The sequence below is a fragment of the Triturus cristatus genome, chromosome 6 (assembly GCF_964204655.1).
Source record: "Triturus cristatus chromosome 6, aTriCri1.1, whole genome shotgun sequence".
NCBI classification, from domain to species: Eukaryota; Metazoa; Chordata; class Amphibia; order Caudata; family Salamandridae; genus Triturus; species Triturus cristatus.
In genome coordinates this window covers 1788339969-1788360987 of record NC_140589.1, presented here as the reverse complement: position 1 = coordinate 1788360987, position 21019 = coordinate 1788339969, and the positions used below count along the sequence as shown (strand labels likewise).

Below are 21019 nucleotides of genomic sequence, written 5' to 3'. Positions count from 1 at the left end.
TAATATCCCATTAATTGGATTTGATATTGTGTTAATATAAGCACTCCAAATGTAGTTTGTTTCTTATCTCTTGTACATTGTGATTCCTCAGCAGTGGAGTCATAAACAGTTGAGCGCCTACATTTTTTGTTCCTGAATACATGTACTCTTACCAGTACAACCCCACTACAGCCTACACGGCTCTATCTTTTTCTGTTAGATCCGATTGGCTTCTTTTGCTTTACTAATAACCTTGGCGCTGTTTGACAAATCTTCACAACATTTTCAAAACTAGTATGCAAAATCACTTCAGCTACAGTCTGGAAAGTTTCGGGTTGATACATCAAGTGAGGGCTGGGAAAAAGGGTGGTCCAAATGCTTTTTTCCCATGCAATGTCTATGCTAAACGAATTTACACCATATTTTGCAGAAAGCTAACTCCGCCGCACACAGCCGTATTACCGTATGGTAATGACATATAACTTTCCTTATAAAAAACATAGAAATTCACTGAAAAAACTAAGGTTATAGGGACATTATAGTTAGGTTGACGTTTTACAGACACAAAACCATAGAAATTCATCAGTTATAGCTATACTTACAGTTATACGTATCTAAGGAATAGATAACTCATGACATTAAGTAACCTTTGGGCAAGAGTTATACTTTCTTAACATAAGTATATCTTTAAGTATAACTATAACTGCTGAGTTTCTATGGTTGTGTGTGGTTAAAATGTAACCTAACAATAACATCCCTGTAACCTTCGCTTTTTTCATTTAATACATGGGTGTAATATGCTGTTTATTACCAATGTTACAAGTTAAGACCCCTCCCCACCCTCAAGAATGGTAATAAATACAAATAAAAATCTGCATATATATTTTATATATTGGCATTTTCTCGTGTTTTTGTTTGAGTACAAGGTATTCATTAAAACAAATATTCACATTTGTGCAAAAAGGTAAAATCATATTTAAGAGCCCTCAACTATTAGCAAATTGCTTAACTGTGTGAAGTAATCTTTGAGGCAATAAATTATGCTTTTCTCATCTCACTTTAGTTGTACTGTGGTAATAAACTCAAATCTGACCTTTGCACTGTAGTAACTACAACTCTTGCTCCCGCCATGCCCAGTCTTGTTATCAATGATGTCATTCAAACTGTTGCAGTCATGTTATCAATGGTGTAACGTGCACCTTCATACACAGGCTTCTCACTTCACTCGTCACACTACATTAACCATAACTCACCCATTGTCCATGCACTACCTACACACTTGTATATCACTGAAGTTAGAGCATGTGAAATTATGGCATTATTAACAAGACTTATGACTAGGCGTGGGCGGAGAACTCCGCTCCGCCAGCGGAGTCTGCGGAGATTTTCTACTCCGTGCTCTGCTGAGAAACACGGAGTAGGGGAAAAAACTCTAGTTCCGCAGTGGAGCGGAGTAATCCAGCCCACCCCCCGCTCAATAGGGCCCATGCCTCCACCCTGCATAAATTAAAATAACGTACAACATAATTTAAAAAGAATAAAGGTAATTTACCTTATTGTGGTGTCCCCAGGCTGCCCTCCTCCTCCTCGCATACATCTTGCACGAACTGCTCATGCGCGCGCATGCGCAGTTTGTGCAAGATGTACGTGGGAGGGCAGCCCAGTTACTTTTATTCTCTTTAAATTATCTTGTATGTTATTTTAATTTATGCGGGGTTGAGGCGAGTGGCAGAGCGGAGTTCAACGGAGTTTCCCAACAACTCAGTGGAACTCCACATAGCTCCACTCCGCAAGCTCCGCAGGGGTTACTTATGACATTGGAAACTATATAGTGAGGCAAAAACATAGTGAATGGTACAGTGGCGAGTTATATTTGAGGAGACAAGACTGTGTGCAGAGGTGCACGAGTTATATACATTTTAAGGTGGTGCGTAAGTATAAATGAGCTAGAAGAATGGCATGTTAATTTTAAAGTTGTGCATAAATGATAAATTACAAATGAGAACATTTTTGCTGACAACTATTACAGGACTGGGGTCTTAGTTCCCTGTCCTGAAGTTATACAAAAAAATAACATAAAGTGGCAGGGCAGGGATACTCTTCTCCCCTAGGCCACATGCGGGGGAATCAGAGGGATCCCCCCTGGGGCCAAAATTGAAAAACATGTGTAAATTTTTGCTGCGATCTCCTGCGGGATTGAAAAATAACCCAAAATGGTGGCCTGGGACCCTTTTTTAAAATAACAGGAGGAGGGCAAGTGGCCCCCTTCCCGGGCCCTTTTCGGCATTCGGTATTTAATAAAGCGAGGCGACCGACATTACACAGCAAGGTAGAACCCCTGAGGGTAACACTTTGGGTAGATAAACACCATATCTTGCTGAGTAGGCAGAGGACAAAAAGGACTTCCATGCTGACACACTGACGCGAGACGCTGAGGTTCCTGCACACAGGCACTCCAGCTTGCAGTGGTCTGACATCCCTTGCGGTGTGTCCATCTCGAGACCGAGACAGGGTCCCACAGTCTCTCACTTCAGGTAATGGGGTTGACTTTATCCTAGAGGGATTCTTGCCTTTACACCTACATACATGCTAGGTACACTTAGGTACATATAGTTAGGGTCGCATCGTAGGAGTACGCATTTTGTTGTCATGTATTTTAATACTTGCTTGCATTCATTATTTTAGCACTATGATAGAGATCTACCATCCTTTTACTCTGTTGGTGCTCATAATCATATATATCTGTTACTGTCTTATGGTTGTTTCAGCACACCTATTTTACACTAGAATGACGCTGTTTCAATAAATGCTATTAAAAACGTTCCCACTGTTATTCTGTGTGTCTCTCTGAGACAAAGTGGGCACGAGTACTGAGCGAAAAGTATCACACTGTTTCCACGATCCCTGAAGGGACAGAGTTGAAATATGTTTGATAGTTACCAAGAACTATTCTCTCCTTAGTAAGAGGGGCTTCTAGTGACACAGTGAGCTAGCTGGTATACAGGCTAACATACCTGGTGTGGGTGTTTAGAATCATTCCGGACACCAATCCTACAGTGTATGTTGTCTAAACGCGCAGATCCGATATGGGTTTATAGGAACTACACGCCAGTAATTACTAGGAATTCAATGTATTTCTTTTAGACAAGATATGAAGACCAGTGAATATGTCCGGGAAGAGCGCAAGGTGTTGAGCAGGCCCGATCTGTTTTCTTCTGAAAGAAAGACTACATGGAGGACTGATGACTGTTCTAACAACAAGATTTATTCCGGATTGTGACATTTAAGATATACAAAGTAAACTGTTTGTTAACCCCTTCAGCGCGGTGCGGATCACCGCGCTGTGCTGAAGGGTTCTTGCGCGGGCGGGGCCGTGACGGAGCGGTTCCGTCATGCGCACAGCGCGACCGACGCGCATAACGGAACCGCTCCGTCACAAGCATCGAAAGGGTTAAGTAAAGGCTGAAGAAGGTAAAATATCATAATTGTTAGTTCATCCAGAAGCATTAATTCACCATAAATATGGAAGTCTCAGAAAGGTAAATTCTTTCTGCCTAGAAGTGCCACATTTATGTTGCAATAAAAGGCAAACACTCAGTTGTTAGGGCATTAAGTCATGTCATACAATGATTGGGTTGATAGATTGTTAAATCAGGACCTAAGCCTAAAGAGCATCCTTGTAACTACTACAAGAATGAAATCAGGCCCTGGCACCACATGTGATATATGATGCTATGATATTTATTTATAAAGTGTCCAAATACCCCAAGGTGTCTGGTGCTGGAGTGGGTAGAAACATCCCTAACTGCAGAAGAATGGATTAGAGGGTAAATAGATAACCCTCAAGCAGTTCATGAAACTTTAATAGATTGGACTGGGAATGTAATACAATGGGAAGGCTGCTCCTGTTATGGCAGAAAGAGCCCGAACACTCATATAGGATTGCTTCAATCCAGAGATGGACAACAGTAAATAATTAGAGGTTCTGCAGGTACAACTAGAAAAAAGAGCAGACATATAGTTTTTGCAGTGGTGTGAGGGGACGACGCCTTATGAGAAAGTCAAAGTGCCTTAAAGGTAATACGTTCAGAAACAGGGAGCCAATGTAGAGACCAAAGGAGAAGGCTTGAAGAATTTAGGTGCTTCAAGAATCAGACACGCTGCACCCTTTTGAAGGTGCTGAAGTTTGTGAGTGGAGAAGGTGGGAAGAGCACCATATAAAGAGCTACAGTATTCCAGCCTGCTCAAGATTAAGGACTGGACTAACATCTTCCTGTCACCATATTTTTCGTAAACACTTGAGCATGAAAAAGCATGATGATATGTGTTTCTAGATGTGAGCTTTAAATGAAAGACTGGTGTCGAAAATCACTTCTAGATTGCGTGCAGATTTTAATGGCATAGGACAGACACTAAAAGAAATAGACCACCAACTGGAGGACCAAATATCAGAGTAACCAAAAATCAGGACAGCCATTTTATCTGTCTTTAAGTACAGAGTTGGCTTTCGTCCTAGTAGGTAAAGGTTAAAACCAATGTTGTCATTGTGCCTGTGCAATATGGAGATGGTATTTGATTTTAATAATGGTTTGAATGTTGCTGGCACATGCAAAAAATGACAAGCCAAAAGAACCAGCAAGATCTGCAAGATGGGTGATGTAGATGTTAAACAGGGTAGGGTGAAGAGACAATCCCTGGGGACACCCACAAATAGGGTTAGAAAACGAAAGAAAAGAAGCCAATTAAACAGCGTAAGTGGGGCCACTCAAAAAAACAGAAAAAAACCATTTGAGCGCAGTCCCCCCAATACCCGCGTCTCTTTTACCAGAGTTAGGAAGGTGTTATGGGAGACCGATTTGAGGAGAGAGATTCCAGAAAGTTAGCTGACACATCTTTCTATGATCTTAGCTAAGAATGGCGGCTTGGAAATTGGCTGATAATTCGATGGTTGAAGAGGATTTAGTGTAGACTTTTTAAAGAGTCGAATTATAATGGCATTGTTCCCGAAGTAAGAGATGAACCCGGATTTGACAGATATAGAGTAGATCGCGTGAGTGCCTGGCAGTTAAAGGAAGCAAATACCATTACTGTTTGGTGACGAACGACATCAAATAGAGAGCCTGATGTAATCCAGGAGAGATGAACCTTGATTACTTTCTGAGATACCTCATCAAAAATGGTCCATTTTAAAGGTGTGGTGAAGTTGTGCTCAAAATGGGAAAAGGGAAGATTCAAAGATATGTTATAGCTGGAGTTGATAGAATCTCTCACCAAACCAATGTCATTTATGATCTGAGTAATGGACTACTTTTGCATCTCAGATCATATACTTTTGCACTCACCTGCTCTCTACTGCCTCTGGATTACTGGATACACAGATCAGTGCACATCCGTAGTGAAGAGCTAGCATGTAATATTCCTCATATTGATTTGTCAATGATCTGGCTGAAGGTTTCCTCCTGTCTTACCTGTGTAGACAATATGCCGTGCCGGATGCCTGTGTTATGTGTCCCTGTTCCTATAACCCCAGCGGCAGCCACTTCCGAAACAGCTCCCAAGCTGCAAAAGAAGACAAAAAAAGATTTCAATAACAAGAAACTGGGATCATGCAGTTGGGAGTGTACTATACAATATTATTCACTGGACTACTATATTACCAAAATCTGAGATTATCATGGATGAGTCATGGTTGTGCCTCTTACAGTGACTCATTCCTTTTGGATTTCAACAGGGGACTCATTGCTTTGAACTGCTGCACAAATGATATCACTGCACGGTGGTGTAATGGTGAAACGTCATACATCATGAATGGCACTTACGGTAAACCAATGCCTGACCAATGACAGAGTATGAACTAGTGAATGACAGTTACAACAACCAATGGCTGAGGGTGCAATTGACTTTTTCCCACGTTCTCCAGATAGATAGTTCTAGCCTCTAGCTAGTCCTGAGCAAGAAGCGTTGCCACTGCGCACACTTCAAGTTCTCCTCTGATGCCTACAGTACTATCATTCTCTTAGAGTGTTCAGATTCCCATCTCAGCATCCTTATGAGAGGTCACAGTGTAGGGACAGCTGTACAGCTCTTTTAGTCAGGCTCCAATGACAGCAATCCCATACTTGATACTGCCTAGGGGCATGCATACACAGTTGTAAATTTCAAAGAGTCACAGGTTTGTGTGTTTTTTTAACTACACGAACTTCACAAAAAGCAACTGAGGGTCAGCGCAATTTGCAATATCTACTTCAGTGAAAAAAGGGTCTGTCCTTTAGGTGCACAAGAAAAGGAGTGCATTCTTACACATGTGGACTTTCACTCGTGATATTAGTGATAGTCTCCTGTCACTACAAAACGATACATATTCAGTGTGCATCCGTGAATACATTGATTGCAGGCCTGGCCATGATTTCGAATTGCAACAAAAAGTCAGTAACTGAAAAGTCTCAACAGAGTATGCTGTTCAGTTAATATACGAACAATCTCCTTCAGTACCTTTTCATGTTTTCAGCAATTGACTGAATGCTTCTGCATCCAGGTCACAGATCACTCTCTTGTCCTCATAAGTAGTGGATAATGGGCTAAGTCCCTTTATTCAGATAATTGATACTCATTCATTATATATAAATACCCATGGATGTTTCTCGGATTACACCAAGGAGCTCTTAATTGAATAATCTCTGGAGAGGGTGCTGTTCCAATAGCATTTAGTTCCAAGACTATGTGTAGAGCAGGTCATATCAGACATGTTCATTAGATTACACCAAGGAGTCCATGGTTGAAGAACCTCATAAGAGGATACTGTTAGAACAGTATTCATTTCCATATCGGAATACAGACTATGTCCCATCAGGCAATATCTCATGGGTGCATATAAACTTTACATCAAAGAAGTGAATTATTCTGCATTCTGATTGAGACCCATTCTCTTTGTGTTCATGGGTAGAATCTATTGGCTTTTTTGTGTAAACTAAGTTCTCTGTGTTCTCCCAGTCCTCCTGGTGATCTTAAATGGTTAATTCCCAAAAAGCAAAAGTCTCAATTATTCAGGTGATAGTCATTGTAATTAATCCTTTGCAAAATTTCCAGAATTTCCTTTTCAGAAATGATGTGAAAGGCCTGAAAACTTGCAGGAAACCAAGATTTCATTTGTGAAATGACAATCTGGCATTTTGGGCTATTTTTTTAGCAAGAAATGTTTCCATTTGGGACAAAAGGAAACATTTCATATTGAAAAACTAGCACATAAAGTATGAGATGCAAAGAACAGTCACTCGCGTTTGGATTGTTTGCGTTGTTCTAAAGACAAAGAAATAGAAAGATACCCAGAAAGCAATGTTTTCCGTACACAAGAATAATTGTTCCATTGATCTGAACCACATTTGGCATAAGACATTTCAAAATTCTTTACAGCTAAGTTAAAGTATCACACAGGTTACAGGCCCCCCTTTTTCAAAGGCCATGAGAAGAAAAAAAGACCAATTGCTGCTACATTGCAACACCATCAACCACTGACAGCAGTACAAAAGCAAACAAAGGTTAGGTGCTGGGTCATGCGCCGCAAACTTCCTCCCTCTGCATATGAAACATTCAAGGGTTCCCTGACAAAATATCGCCTATGAAAATATCCCCATACCAAACTATCGTGACAAAGAAACTAATGTCAAAAATATTGTCATCCTATACTTATAATGGTAAGTACAAAAATAACGAAGAAAAAATATTGTTGTCATTAATATCGTTGTATTAAATATATTTTATGAAATATATATTAATTTAAATATTAAATATATTAGTCACATTAATTTAATAAAAATAAAATAGATTTGATATACATAAAAGAATAATAACAAATACACTTTGTTTAAAAAAGTTAGACACATATATTATTATTATATATACATATTTACATGTATCTAGTTAAAAATCTATTATTAAGCGAATAATCTTAATTTATATTATAATTTCTGAATTTTTTAAACAATGTAATAATAAAATATATCAAAATTATTAACTATTAACAAATATATACATATTTACAGAAAATATTTAAAAAACAAACTATTTTAAATAAAATAAAAAGTAAACAACATACATTTCTGACAATTTCATACAAATATTTTACACATTAAAAACATTAATAATTATAAATATTATAAATATTATAATTTACATTTAATGCATACACGATTCCCACTACAATTTATAAAAATGTAAGCAAATTCTTCTACTACCAATGTATAAACTTTAATAAACCCACTTCATGCTAAGCAAGAGTAGGAACACTGATTCATCACACAGGGGTAAAATGTACTATTCCCACTCCAGTCAATACAGCAGTAGGGATAATGTTGGATTGTGTAGAGGTCAAATTTACTATTCCCACTCCACTCAGTACACCACTAGGGAAAATGTTGGATTGTGAAGGGGTAAAATGTGCTATTCTCACTCCAGTCAATGCAACAGTTGGGAAAGTGTTGCATTGTGGAGGGATCAAATGTACTATTCCCACTCCAGTCAGTGCAACACTAGGGAAAGTGTTGGATTGCAGAGGGATAAAATGTACTATTCCCACTCCAGTGAGTGCAACAGTAGGGAAAGTGTTGGATTGTGGAGGGGTACAAGTTACTATTCCCACTCCAGTTTGTGCAACAGTAGGGGAAGGGAAAAATTTGCAAAAAGATAGCAAACTAATACAAATATAAATATTTTTAAAGAAATACAAATATATTTTATATCAAAAATTAAATAAAATTAATTCATATGTCAATGTTAAATACATATAATAAATAACTACAAATATTATTATAATTAAAATAAAATAAAAAGAATTTACACATTGAAAACATTAATAATTATAAATATTATAATTTGAAACAAGCAACAACATAATAATATAAGGTGTAACAATATGAAACAAATTATATAATTTTACATTTAATACATATACTATTCCCACTACAATTTATACAAAAGCAAATTGTTCTTGCGGAAGGGTAAAATTTACTATTCCCACTCCAGACAGTGCAACAGTAGCGAAAGTAATGGATTGTGGAGGGGCAAAAATTACTATTCCCACTCCAGTCAATGCACCAGTAATGAAAGCATTGGATTGTGAAGTGGTAAAAATTCCAGCTCCAATACCTACAACAGTAGGGAAAGTGTTGGATTACTGAGGGGTAAAATGTACTATTCACATTCCATTCAGTGGAACAGTAGGGAAAGTGTTGGATTGCTGGGCTATAAATGTATTATTCCCACTCCAGTCTGTGGAACAGTAGGGATAGAGTTGAATTGCGGAGGAAGAAAATTCACTTTTACCACTTCAATGAGTGCAACAGTAGGGAAAGTGTTAGGTTGGGGAGATGTAAAATGTACTATTCCAAATCAAATACCTTCAACACTAGGGAAAGTGTTGGAGTACTGAGGGGTAACATTTATTATTCCCACTCCATTCAGCGGAACAGTTGGGAAAGTGTTGGATTGCCTAGGGGTAAAATTTACTATTCCCACTCCAGTCAATGCAACAGTAGGGAAAGTGTTGGATTGCAGAGGAGTCAAATTTACTATTACCACACCAGTCAATGCAACAGTAGGGAAAGTGTTGCACTGTGGAGGGCTACAATTTACTATTCCAACTTCAATAAGTGCAACAGTAGGGAAAGTGTTGGATTGCGGCTTTTAAATAACAAAACTAATCACTTTGATATTTAAAAAATCGATATTACTTACCTTCAAATCAATATTCTTGACAACGATGTTCTTGCAAATGATATTTCCATATCATGAAATTTTGGAGACAATATTTTGGTATGACGATATTTTAACTTTGATATTTTGTCTGAATACCACATACAAGAAGGGGGGGTTCGTGTAAGGAGAGGTACATCATGCTATATATCACTGATAGAGCATAAACAGATGTAGATAATCCAGTGTAGAAATAACTAATTGCTAATAATGACACAATAGGCGACTAATAAAATATGTTTTTTGACTTCCACAGTAATCTAATACCTGAAACATTGGTTTTGAAGACCTTGGTATTTACTGCTCTGGTGTTACAGCAGTAAAATATAGCTTTGTTTACTTCTCTGATCTCATAACAGAGCAGTGAAAATTCAGCTCCAAAAGCTGCTGCTGTGGAGGATGCTGATCCCGTTATCTCTGCTGGGTTTCGAGGACTCCGGGAAGATGGCCATTGATCGACCACTTTCCTGGCTGCCTTCTCCAGACACTCTTGGGGCTCTCCAGATCCAAGGGAAACAGAGAATGTGGCTGCCACTCTTGCACCACCTACTGCAGTCTCTACTGTCACTAGGACCTGACAGGGAAATGCAGTCCATGGTGACATGCACCACCTACTGCATTCCATGCTGAGAGCTGACAGGATCTCTAAGCACAATTTTGAGCAGAGAGGTCATACACAGAGGGTGGTGGAAAGCTGGGGTGGCAGTATGCCAAGTATATTTTAAATGTTTAGGAGTGCAGAATGTACCAATGAGGGCAGAGGGGGTGGGGACAGGACGCCAGGCTGAAGGATGTGTGGCCTTGTAGTGCATGGCTCTCCATAATACCCAGCCCCTGCACGATTGAATAATTGGATGTGCTGAACAGAGAAAGATGATTTGGAGGGGCCACACCAAATAAAGTATTAGATTTTTTTTTCATTAATGTTGAATTTTCCACCTCGAGGTTCCAAGTGACATTATAGGCAACATGACCTTCACTCTGATTGTCTGATGTCTGAAACCCATCTAGAAATCTACTTGTTTTAGTAAACCAAGGTTGGGAAACTGTATGTGACAATGTCCATTGTTGTTTATATGGGTGGTCAAGAAACACACACCTGTTGCAAAAATACTGGAAATCAAACCTATGGACAGCGATGAATACTCACAACTGAGGCCAGATTCTCCAAATGAAGGGAAAATGCGCTTTGGAATGATTAGATACTTGGATGAAATCTTAGGAATGAGTCACCTGAGCAGTTGTACTGAGGTAGGAGTAACAGCATAAGTCCTTACGGGGTAAGGATCTCATTTTCCATGCAACCTGTGGCACATTTTTCTACAGAAAGCAATTTTGTAATGATAGTTAAGTTTACTTTTTTTGATTTTCTTTCAACTTTAAAGCCGTTTTGAAGAATCGCTGTGTCCCTGTAGCTCAAACAGGAGGCTAGTCAAGTGACTTTTGAAGTCACTTCAAAGCCGGAGTTCAAGGCAAGCAGGCCCAGTGTTCCTTCTTCAGACAGCAGGGCAGTACTTCTTCTGAACTTTCCACAGGTCCACAAATGTTCTTATGAGAGGTTCTGAAGGTGTTATTCTTAAAGTAACTTACAATCTGACTTTACCATTAAAGAGGATTTTTAATTACAATTCAAATGTGTGGATTTATTTATCTATTTCCAAACTGAAGTTATCACTTGGAGATAGCCTTAACACTGGAAAGGGTCTTTAGGAGTTTTTCAATGCCAGGACATGTAAAACCTAAGTACACCTGTCCTACCTTTTAAATACCATGCACCTTGCCCTATGAGCTGGTAGGTCTACATTGAGAGTGATTTAGAAGCATTAAAAAGGAAGGTTTAGGCCTGGCAATAGATTTATTTTGTCAAGTCGAAATGGTAGTTTAAAACTGCGCTTCAGTTTGCTGTAGCAGACCTGAGACATGATTTACAGGGCTACTTTAGTGGGTTGGACAATGAGAGCTGCCGCCCACTACCAGCATTTAATTTACAGGCCCTGGATACATGTAGTACCATTTACTAGTGATTTGTAAGTAAATTTAATGCGTCAATTAGATGTACATCAATTTTACCATGTTTAAGAAAGAGAGCACCCAAATGTACAACTGGTTAGCAGGGGTAAGGTGCACAGAGTCCTAAATCTAACAAAAACAATTTCAGTAAAAATAGAGGAGTGATTGCAAAACATCTGGGGGAATACCACACCATGCATGTCAGGTCTAACATAAACGCTCATACGAGACTATTCTCAAGCAACACTAACCATGTTGTTTCATCTTAGATAGAGAGAGATAGAAAGATAGTTCTACAAGTAGAATTAGTATATACGTGATTGGCACATTTAGTTTGCTTGTAAGTTCTGAGTATAGGTACTATCTGTACTTAGGGCCTGCTAACTAAATGCTTCTAGTGGGCCTGCAACACTTATTGTGCCATCCACTAAAGGTACACTGTAAAACGCCTCAGGCCTACCACTGCAATCTGTAGTGCAGTTTTAAACTGCCATTTTGTCCTGTCAAAATTAACCTTCTGCCAGGCCTAAAGCTTCGTATTCTATACATGTAAGTTACCTTTAATTAAGGCCATAAAAGCTAATAGGGCAGCCCCATGGCATATAAAAAGTAGAACATGTGCACTTACGTTTTACATCTTCTAGTAGTGAAAAACTCCTGAAGCTGTTATTCACTGTAGCAAGGCTATCTCTCCCTAAGCACTAGGTTACCTTCAGTTTAGAAGCACTCATTTGAATTGTAATTTAAAATAATCTTTAATGGTAAAGTTAGGTTTTAAGTTACAATTCTGAAAATGCTATTTTTAGAAAGTTGTAATGTTCCTGCCTAACTGGAAGTGCCTTTCTACCAGTGTCCAGGGTCATATGACTGTAAAGGCTCTTATGTGGTGTGATGTGTATTCCTTCCAGACATGAGTTAAAAAGAGACTTGGGTGTAGAGCAGGGTGTTCCTCTCTTAAGCAGGATGCCCTGGGGGTTGTACTCAGCCCTTCCTGAGCTCCAAAAGGTAGCCTTAGGGATTGCCCACTCCTTCCTAACTTCTAGGGGATGCATGCCCTGCCGCTGACAAATGTAGCTCATACCCAGGCCTGCCTGCCATTTGTTACCCTAGCTAGTTTGTAGCCAAACCCGGGAAAGGGGGAAGGTTAGACAAAGGAGGTATTCCCCACCCACATGCTTGAACTGGAGATCAGAACACTCCTGGACCTGCAGAAAATTCACAAGAAGGACTGCCTTGCTGTCTGAAGAAGGAAGCTGGATCTGCTTCCCAGGATCCCCAGAAGTGACTCCAAGGGTCATTTGGTTGACCTCCTGTTTGAGCCGTCTGTTAGAGGGACATACCAAACCTCCAGAGACCTCCCCTGCACCTGCCCAGCTGACCAGCACCAGCTGTATATGTCTGAGCCCTCTTGCTGGATTCTGCTGGAGTGAGTCCTGATCCCTGATAGGTGCCCCCACCAGGCACAGGACCGGTGGATGGCATCATAGTGTACTCTTCCTACTTCAAGATTGCAAACACTGAACTGCAGGTGATAATCCAGACATTTTGTACGCTGAGCAGAATCCTCACATCAGCAAGGGCTGCCTCTCCTGCCAACGCGAAGTTCCAATAGCAACCTGCTCTTTGCGCCAACAGTAACCTCCAGGGTCTCTAGCCATCACGAAGCTCCGGTGGGGAGCTGCTCCTCGTGCCAACAACGAACTCTTCACGGCAACTGCCCACGTGAAGTTCCAGATGAGGCTCATCATGTGAACTTGGGCTGAGAGAAGGAGAACTCTTCACCAGTTCAAACTCAGACCCTGTATCCACGCCACGCTCCATTGCAGTGAGCCTGAATTTAAGATTTTCACCAGGTCCAGTGCGACTAGATAACCACAAGAGGCGTCTTCTGCTTTTTGGAGCTATTTGCATCTGAAATTTTAACAATTCATAGCTCCAGTCCTACTTACAGGATTATTTCTGTGTTTGCCGTCATTTCATTTATTAAAATTTACTCTATTACCATAAATTGGTTTGGGATTTTCTGTGTAGCGGTTTCACTTTATCACTGTTTGAGTGCTGCATAAATACTTTACATATTGCTACTAAGTGAAGCCTGACTGCTTTTGTGCCAAGCTACCCGTGAGAAATTAGGATGTTGATTGAAAAGGGGGGGGGGGTGTGACCCCTGTTCAAGCAACAGCCTCACTCCCTGTCAGAATGAACTACACATTTCACTAAATTAACCTCTGCTTAACCCTCTTGTAGCTTGGCAAACAATAATAAAGTGAAAACATAACCCCAAAAAAATCTGATACCAATTTAGAAAAATAGAGTACATGCCAAAAATCTAATCAGTAGATCCAGAGCTATACATTTGAGAAGGTAAAGTTCAGCATAGCAAGGCTACAGGCAGTATCAGAACAGCTAGTGTCGTTTTCTATGTTCAGACTTAGGGCCTCATTACGATGGCAGTCGGAAACTAATCCGCCCGACTCCTTGTCGGATTCGGTTCCGACAGACTTGCGGTCGGTGGTTCTGCCCGACCGATTATGATTCTTCCAAACACCGTTCGGAAGGACTCCCATTGACTCTTATGGGAGCCTAGCTTCCGACTGACAACACAGGCTCCCATGGAGGCAATGGGTGTCTGCGTAAACCCTTGCACCCTGTGGCGGGCACCCCATGGGGCCTGCCACACTGTGCATGGTTTTACAGGGGGGTCCCTAGGGTACCCCTCATCCCAAACCGGAGGCCTCAGGATGAAGAGGGGCCTGCTAGGGGCCCCCAAAGTCAGTTTCCGACAGCCTTTTCATGTCGGAGAGACCAAGTGACAAAGGCTGTCAGAATCCAACATCGCAATCAGTCGCCCAGAAACGCGGTTCGGAGAGCTGTATGAATCCGCTCAGACGGACTCGGACTCTCCAAATGCCGGTCAGAACCGATTCGGAATGACCAAACGTTTTCCTTTCCGACCGCGAGCATCGTAATCGGTCGGTCAGAATTGTTTCCGACTAAGACTGAGTTGGATGGATGGGTTCCAAGATGTAGGCTTTCCGACAGACATCGTAATGAGGCCCTTAGTCTTGTTTTTCGAAGTCGACAATATTCAGAGGTATGGAGTTGGAAGCTGCAGCCAGTGAGAGTTCCAGAAGGCCAGATACCCCTTTGCCAAGGGACTGGTGAATAGGATTTGCTGCTGCGGAGAAGAAAATACCGGGACCTACCGCAAAGTCAGGATGAGTGGCATTGCACCTTGGGTGGGTAGATGAGTAGTCTTCCCGCGGTTCTCAGAGCAGTTTTTAGCCAAAATAATTTAAGTCCCAAGTTTTGTATTTTGGCTATCTGGGCACACCTTTAACACCACAACTAAGAGTCCAGGACTGGAGGACTGGATGGGGCACCACTTCGGGGTTCAGGACTCACTCAGGTGGGTCCAGGTCTAGGTTCAAGATGGTGAGCGCCTGTTAGGTCAGTGTGGCTCTGAACAGGAGGCCAGGAAACTAGCCCTTGCAGTTACTTTAGTAGGCTTGGGTTCAGGTGATGAAGGAGGGCTCAAGCAGCAGGCAGTCCTCTGAAAGTCCATCCGCATTTGTGAAAGTGAACTGAAGAGTGGATCTGAGGGTCCCTTTTTATACATGGTGCCTTGTTTGAAGTAAAATACGTTTCTAGAGGATTGGCTTTCAAGTCCTTCAAGTTTCTTGAGTCCGCTTCCCTGGCTCCAAGCTGGCTGCATGAACAATGCAGTGGTGACAGGTCCTTTGTGTTAAGGCAGGGCACAGCCTGTTCATTTGCAGTGGGGCTGTCCCCAGCTCCTCTCACCCCCATCCTGCCATTTGATGGCCCATTCAGGCAGACCTAATCCCTCTATTGTGTGTCTGTCTGGTAGGAATTTACAAAGGTATACTGCCAACTACATCCAGTCATGAGACCTAGGCAGACTGCAGGCACCAAACATCAAGGGCAGAAAAATGGCAACTTTCTAAAAGTGGCATTTTTTTAAATTATAATTTAAAATCCGACTTTACCATTAAAGAGGATTTTTAATTACAACTTCATAGATACCAAATATCAAATACTTACCTCTCCCCAATCAAAGGATAGCACTATTAAGTGAATAGGCAACCTAATGTTATCATATGGAATTGTGTTGGGTTAGATTCTTTTGGGAGAATCAGAATGTAGAATGAGAATGTTTTGGTGGGAAATGGACCGGCAGTTGTAGCCACTGTCTCTGCTTGGTCGGTTGCTTCATTTGTACTTGGTGAATTAAACAGTAAATACCTTTGGGTCTGCATCTTGCTTCCCCATGGTGGTGACTAGGAGGAAGACTTTTCAGATGACCGACCAAGGCATTTGGGGATTGCCAGATCTGGAGAAGAGTTTGGCGGAACCTTCATTTGCCGAGACCAGAACCGCAAACGGTTTCTGGGCCGGAGCCACAAGTGATTGAGGATTGTTTGACTGAGGAGACCGAGGAGTACTTGCTTTTGTCCGCTTCCTGTTTTTGGGGCATATACAGAGCTCTATTGAGCATTTTAGAGGAGTTCAAGCTCGCGAGTGTGCAACTGTACGGGTCGCGCTCCTGTCTCATGTGCAAGCTCACATGCCAATCCTTGATCATGTGATTAGTGGTGCGCATGAAATACAGGTGCCTGACTGTGACATCGCCTCAAAACTAATATTGAGGTAGGCTCACATTAGTGAAAAACTAATTTAGGAGTTTTTCATTCCCAGAACATGTAAAATTGAAACATACACGTCCAAACTTTTAATTACAATCATGTACCCTGCCGTAAGGGCTATTTACGAACTAACTTAGAGGTGACTTACATTCAACAAAAGGTGAGTTTAAGTCAAATTGGCAGTTTAAAACTGTATTCAGGCTGCAATGGTAGGCCTGGGACAAGTTTTAAGAGTCTACTTAAATGGATACATACTGCAGGCCCAATAGCAGCATTTATGCAACTTTACTAGGGACTTATAAAGTAAATGAAACATGCCAAACAGGTGTAAGTCAATTTTAGCATGTTTAGTGGAGAAATCACAAGCACTTTAGCACTGGTTAGCAGTGGTAAAGTGCACAGCATCTTAAGGTCAGTGGAAACGAATTTAGCAAAAAGTGGAGGTAACCCTGCAGAGAGAACCAAGTCCAAAACTATCAGAAGGTTAAGCACAGGTTACTTTAATGATTTGAATGGAAAAACTGCATTAATGGTCACCACCATAACAATGGAAGACAACTGGCAACAAACCAGACTATATTGTAAACCAAGAGACCGAACTATCTACCCAGAGACTTACCATCCCCACACAGGCATGCCTCAATGTTCATCCACGCTGTACAATACAACTGCAGATGATCAGAAACCATAAAGCAGGATGAACATGAAGGCCCTGGCGTCTGATTTCACAAGAAATGAATACAAAGAACTCTTCACAACCATCACCAAGTGATCCAGAATAATAAAAAGCAGCCTCTTAAAACATGGATCAAAAAAGGCCAGAAATCAGGTTCTGTTGGCTGTCACGTACCGCCTTGAGTTAGAAATCTTAAGCTACATTGCCAGGTACTTCCATCCTATTCCAATAGCCCATGAATAGCTCTGCAGGTCTTCCCATCCTTGCCTTCCAACAATCACCTGTTGGACTTGGCCTTTTTTTCAGCGTCATCCCTGAACTGTTTGCCTTCCTCCTAGTCTTTTTTTCTGAGATGGTGTTGGTGGTTTTAGGACTCTGGGCACTTTAGCACTGCTGTCTAGTGTAAAGTGTGTGTGCTCTCTGTGGTAAACATGGTAAGATTGGTCTACACCTGTTTGGCGCATTTAATTTCCCTATCAGTCCCCAGTAACGTGGTATCGCATATACCCGGGGCCAGTAAATTAAATGCCTCTGGTGGGCTTGCAGCGCTGCTTGCGCCACCCACCAAAGTAGCCTTTCAAACCTGTCTCAGGCCTCTGCCATTGCAGGGCCTGTTCGCACAGTTTACTGCCGCTGTGACGTGGCACATAAAGTGGGTGCCATGTCTGTGACTCCCCTTTTACTACATATCAGTCACCCCTAAGGTAGGTCCTAGCTAGCCCTATGGGCAGGGTGCATTGTAGGTAGAAGGTAGGACATGTGCCTTAACTGTGTGGCATGTCCTGGCAGTGACAAACAGCCATTGTGGTTTCTCACTGCTGTGAGGCTGCCCTCTCATTGGAATGCATTGGGGATTCCCTGATAAGTGTTTCATTGGTGATTCCGGATATATGAGGGGCCGCGTGATCAAGTTTGGTATGATTGGAATAGTGATAATAAATGCTGCGTAAGGGTGTGCGCAGATTTATTGTCACTATTTTAGAAATGCCACTTCTAGAAGTTGGCATTTCTGTGTGCTATGTATCTTTGTGCCTTACTGATGTGTATTGCGTGTCTGGCTCTGGAGAGGCAGGGACTGGGGAGGTGCCGTGGCTCCAGAGGGACTGGGTGAGTCAGTGCTAGGCTGAATAGGCAGATCTGCATTTGGAGTAGTGGGAGGAGTAGCCCCTGAATAGTTCTGTGCCTGCCTTGTACAATGCTGGCTCCGCCTCCCTGTGGTGTGTCTGGGGCCAGGACCTGCAATGTCAAAGGGACTGTTGTTCACTGTAAATAAAATATTGAGTGCCCCCCAGAACTGGTTCTGACTGCATCTCCCAGCCCTGTGCCAGGGCAGAACAAAGGCCTGGCTAGTATAAATATTGGGGATGTGACCCCATGTAAAGTGTGTACTGCTTGGTGCTTACTTGAGGCCGGCAGGCTGCCGGACTGCCAGGAGGATCCGCCGTAGGACCCAGCTGCTGACTCCTGGGGGTCCCTAGGTGCTGGCCTGCCTGTGCCCAGCTCTGGCCTGGTGGATATTTGGGGAAGAGTGCTGCCTGCTCCCCAGTTGTGCTTTTGAAGGGAGAGGCAGCCTGAGCGCTGCATTTTCCTTCTTTTGCCCTGCAGCCCTGGGCTGGCGGCACTGCAGGGTTCTGGTGCCCTGTGTGGTCGGGCCCCTGGGGTGAGCTTGTGCCGCAGTGAAGCGTGTGGAGTGCTTCTGCTGCACTGCGCTGTGTTAACCCACCAGGAGAATATGTGGGCATTGTTCATCTCGCTAACTGGAGCCCGAGGAGAAGGCTCCCACATTGCCAAAGAAGGGCGCTGCCGCGTCTTGAAGGAGGAACCCCGTGCGTGGCCCAGCAGTGGGTGAGGAACTGTCCTGCCGGAGCCAAAAACATTGCGGAGACTTCGCTCCATAAAAACCAGAAGCCATGCGAGGAGCGTCTGACCTGGGGCGTGGCCGAGTGTGAGGAGCCACGCCAAAGGAAGAAGTTAGGCAAGCCTGCTGCCCGGAGGTGGGCGAGGCTCCCATGCGGGTGAGAGCCCCACATAACAAATTGCCCGGAGACAAGCAGAGAAGCCGCAAAACGACTCGGCATGCACCGCAGCACTGACAGAGACAGTGCAGCTCGAGAGAGAGACCGGAGCCTTGCAGGCCCCCCTGCCGGAGTCTCGCGTGTCACGTCAGAGGAAAGGACAGCCCCGGTGAGTGGGGCTGAAGTTAAGCATTGTTGGTGCCTAAGTGTTGGGTGCCTGATTTCTGCACAACGAGAAGCCCCGGTGAGTGGGGCAGGCAAGGCACTCTGTTGGTGCAGATTTGGTACAGCTTTACTGCCCGATTGTGGGCAGCTGCAACTACGGGGCCATTCACTTTTTGTTGGCATAAGAGAAACCAGGGTGAGTTGGGCCCTCACCCCATTAGAGCACGGGCTGGTGGAAGCCACGTGCTCGTAGAGCCCTGACGTTTGTGAACAGAGGACATTTGGGACAGCACAAGACGGACCCCAGAGGAAGGCCAGTTGGCCTAGAGATCACCTAGTATTCTGGTGGGGCGCAAGGCCCTAAGGTGCTGTGTGCACCTTATCTGTGTTACTGGGGTGCACGGCTAATTTATGCTGTATGCCTAATGTGATGAAGCATAATGTGTTTATGCCCAGTGTTCATGCATAATGTGTTTACTCTGAGTACAGGATTGTACCAGTAGTTACTGGTTGTTTACTACTTACCTGTTCTGATGGTTCTGACAGTGGCCCGATTGGCCCTGTCCTGTATATAATCCCCTGTAATGTTATATCTAGTGCCAGGTGGAGACAGTGTACATATGTGATTACATTCTAATGTGTTTATGAATAATACAAAGGCTATTTATTTTATGACCTTGTGTGGAGTTTTCTTTTGTGGTGTGCCTAGTGTGTTGCTGTTGTGTGTGTGGGTTGCGCAAACGCTTTACCCATTGCCTCTGGGATAAGCCTGACTGCTCTTGCCAAGCTACCAAGGGGGTGAGCAGGGTTTATCTTCAGCGTGTAACTCACTTGCCCTGACTAGAGTGGTGGTTTCTGCCTGGCTTAGGCACATGCCCTAGCCAACCAGAAATCCCATTTCTAACATTGGTTGTCAGCGGTGAAGATAGGACTTGCCTTTGCGCAATACCACAGCGACAACTGGTTGCACAACAAACTCTACAATTTTAGACTAATACATGTTTGGGGATTACTCCATATTTTATTTTTATCCTAAAAGTGTCATTTTTGGATTGTGTACTCCTGCTTCAGCTTAGACACATAGATCCATGTGTTGCACTTGTGTCTTAGTGCATTGCAATAATGGAATCTGCCTTTATTGTAACAGATCTGTTAAAATACAGTATGTTGGAGTTGAGGGGGTCCTGTGAGGAGAGATGCATTGAAGTGAGTGGGTCTGAGACCCAGCTGGACCTTCAGAAAACTCTACTCCGATGGCAAGATAACAAATGGGCATGGGAGGACCATGAAAGGAGGTGTTCCCAGTCCGCACGCCAAGAGGGTGGTGGGTCTGAGGGTAACCCTGAAGAGTCTGAAGAGGAGGATGAAAATGACAAGGTAGAGACACCAGTAGGTAGTGAGGATCCCGTAGGGAGGGAGTCCCTTGCTAGCTCTAGTGCCAGGGGTAGTTCCCCATCCCTTTCGTGGTCCCCAGAGGAGTTGGTGGACAGGCAGAAGGAAAGTGAGCACCAGCTGGAGTTAGAGAAGCTCCAATTGGAGCATGCCATGAGGCTAGCACAGCTGGATGTGGAGCACAGGGAGGCCCAGAGGGCCTTAGAAGAGAAAAAGACATTGTTGGCTCAGGAGTTGAGTCTCAGGGAGCTGTCCCTTGCGGAGAAAAAGCTAGAGACTGAGAGGGACTTAGCGCAGGAGAGGATGGCGGCGGCAGAGAGGGCCTTTGCCAGGGAAAAGCTAGTTCTTGAGGATATGTCCCCTGAGTGTAG

The 21019-nt window shown here is 42.9% G+C and overlaps 1 protein-coding gene across 2 annotated transcripts in view; it reads right to left on the bottom strand.

Moving 5' to 3' along the window:
* The window catches only part of LOC146822006 (L-gulonolactone oxidase-like), a 761975-nt gene that overhangs the window by 453159 nt on the left and 287797 nt on the right, over positions 1-21019 (bottom strand). For both annotated transcript variants that reach the window (XM_085613112.1, XM_085613111.1), the window contains exon 5: positions 5448-5538. In XM_085613112.1, the coding sequence (XP_085469238.1) occupies positions 5448-5538 (91 nt within the window). The remainder of the gene's footprint in view (positions 1-5447; positions 5539-21019) is intronic.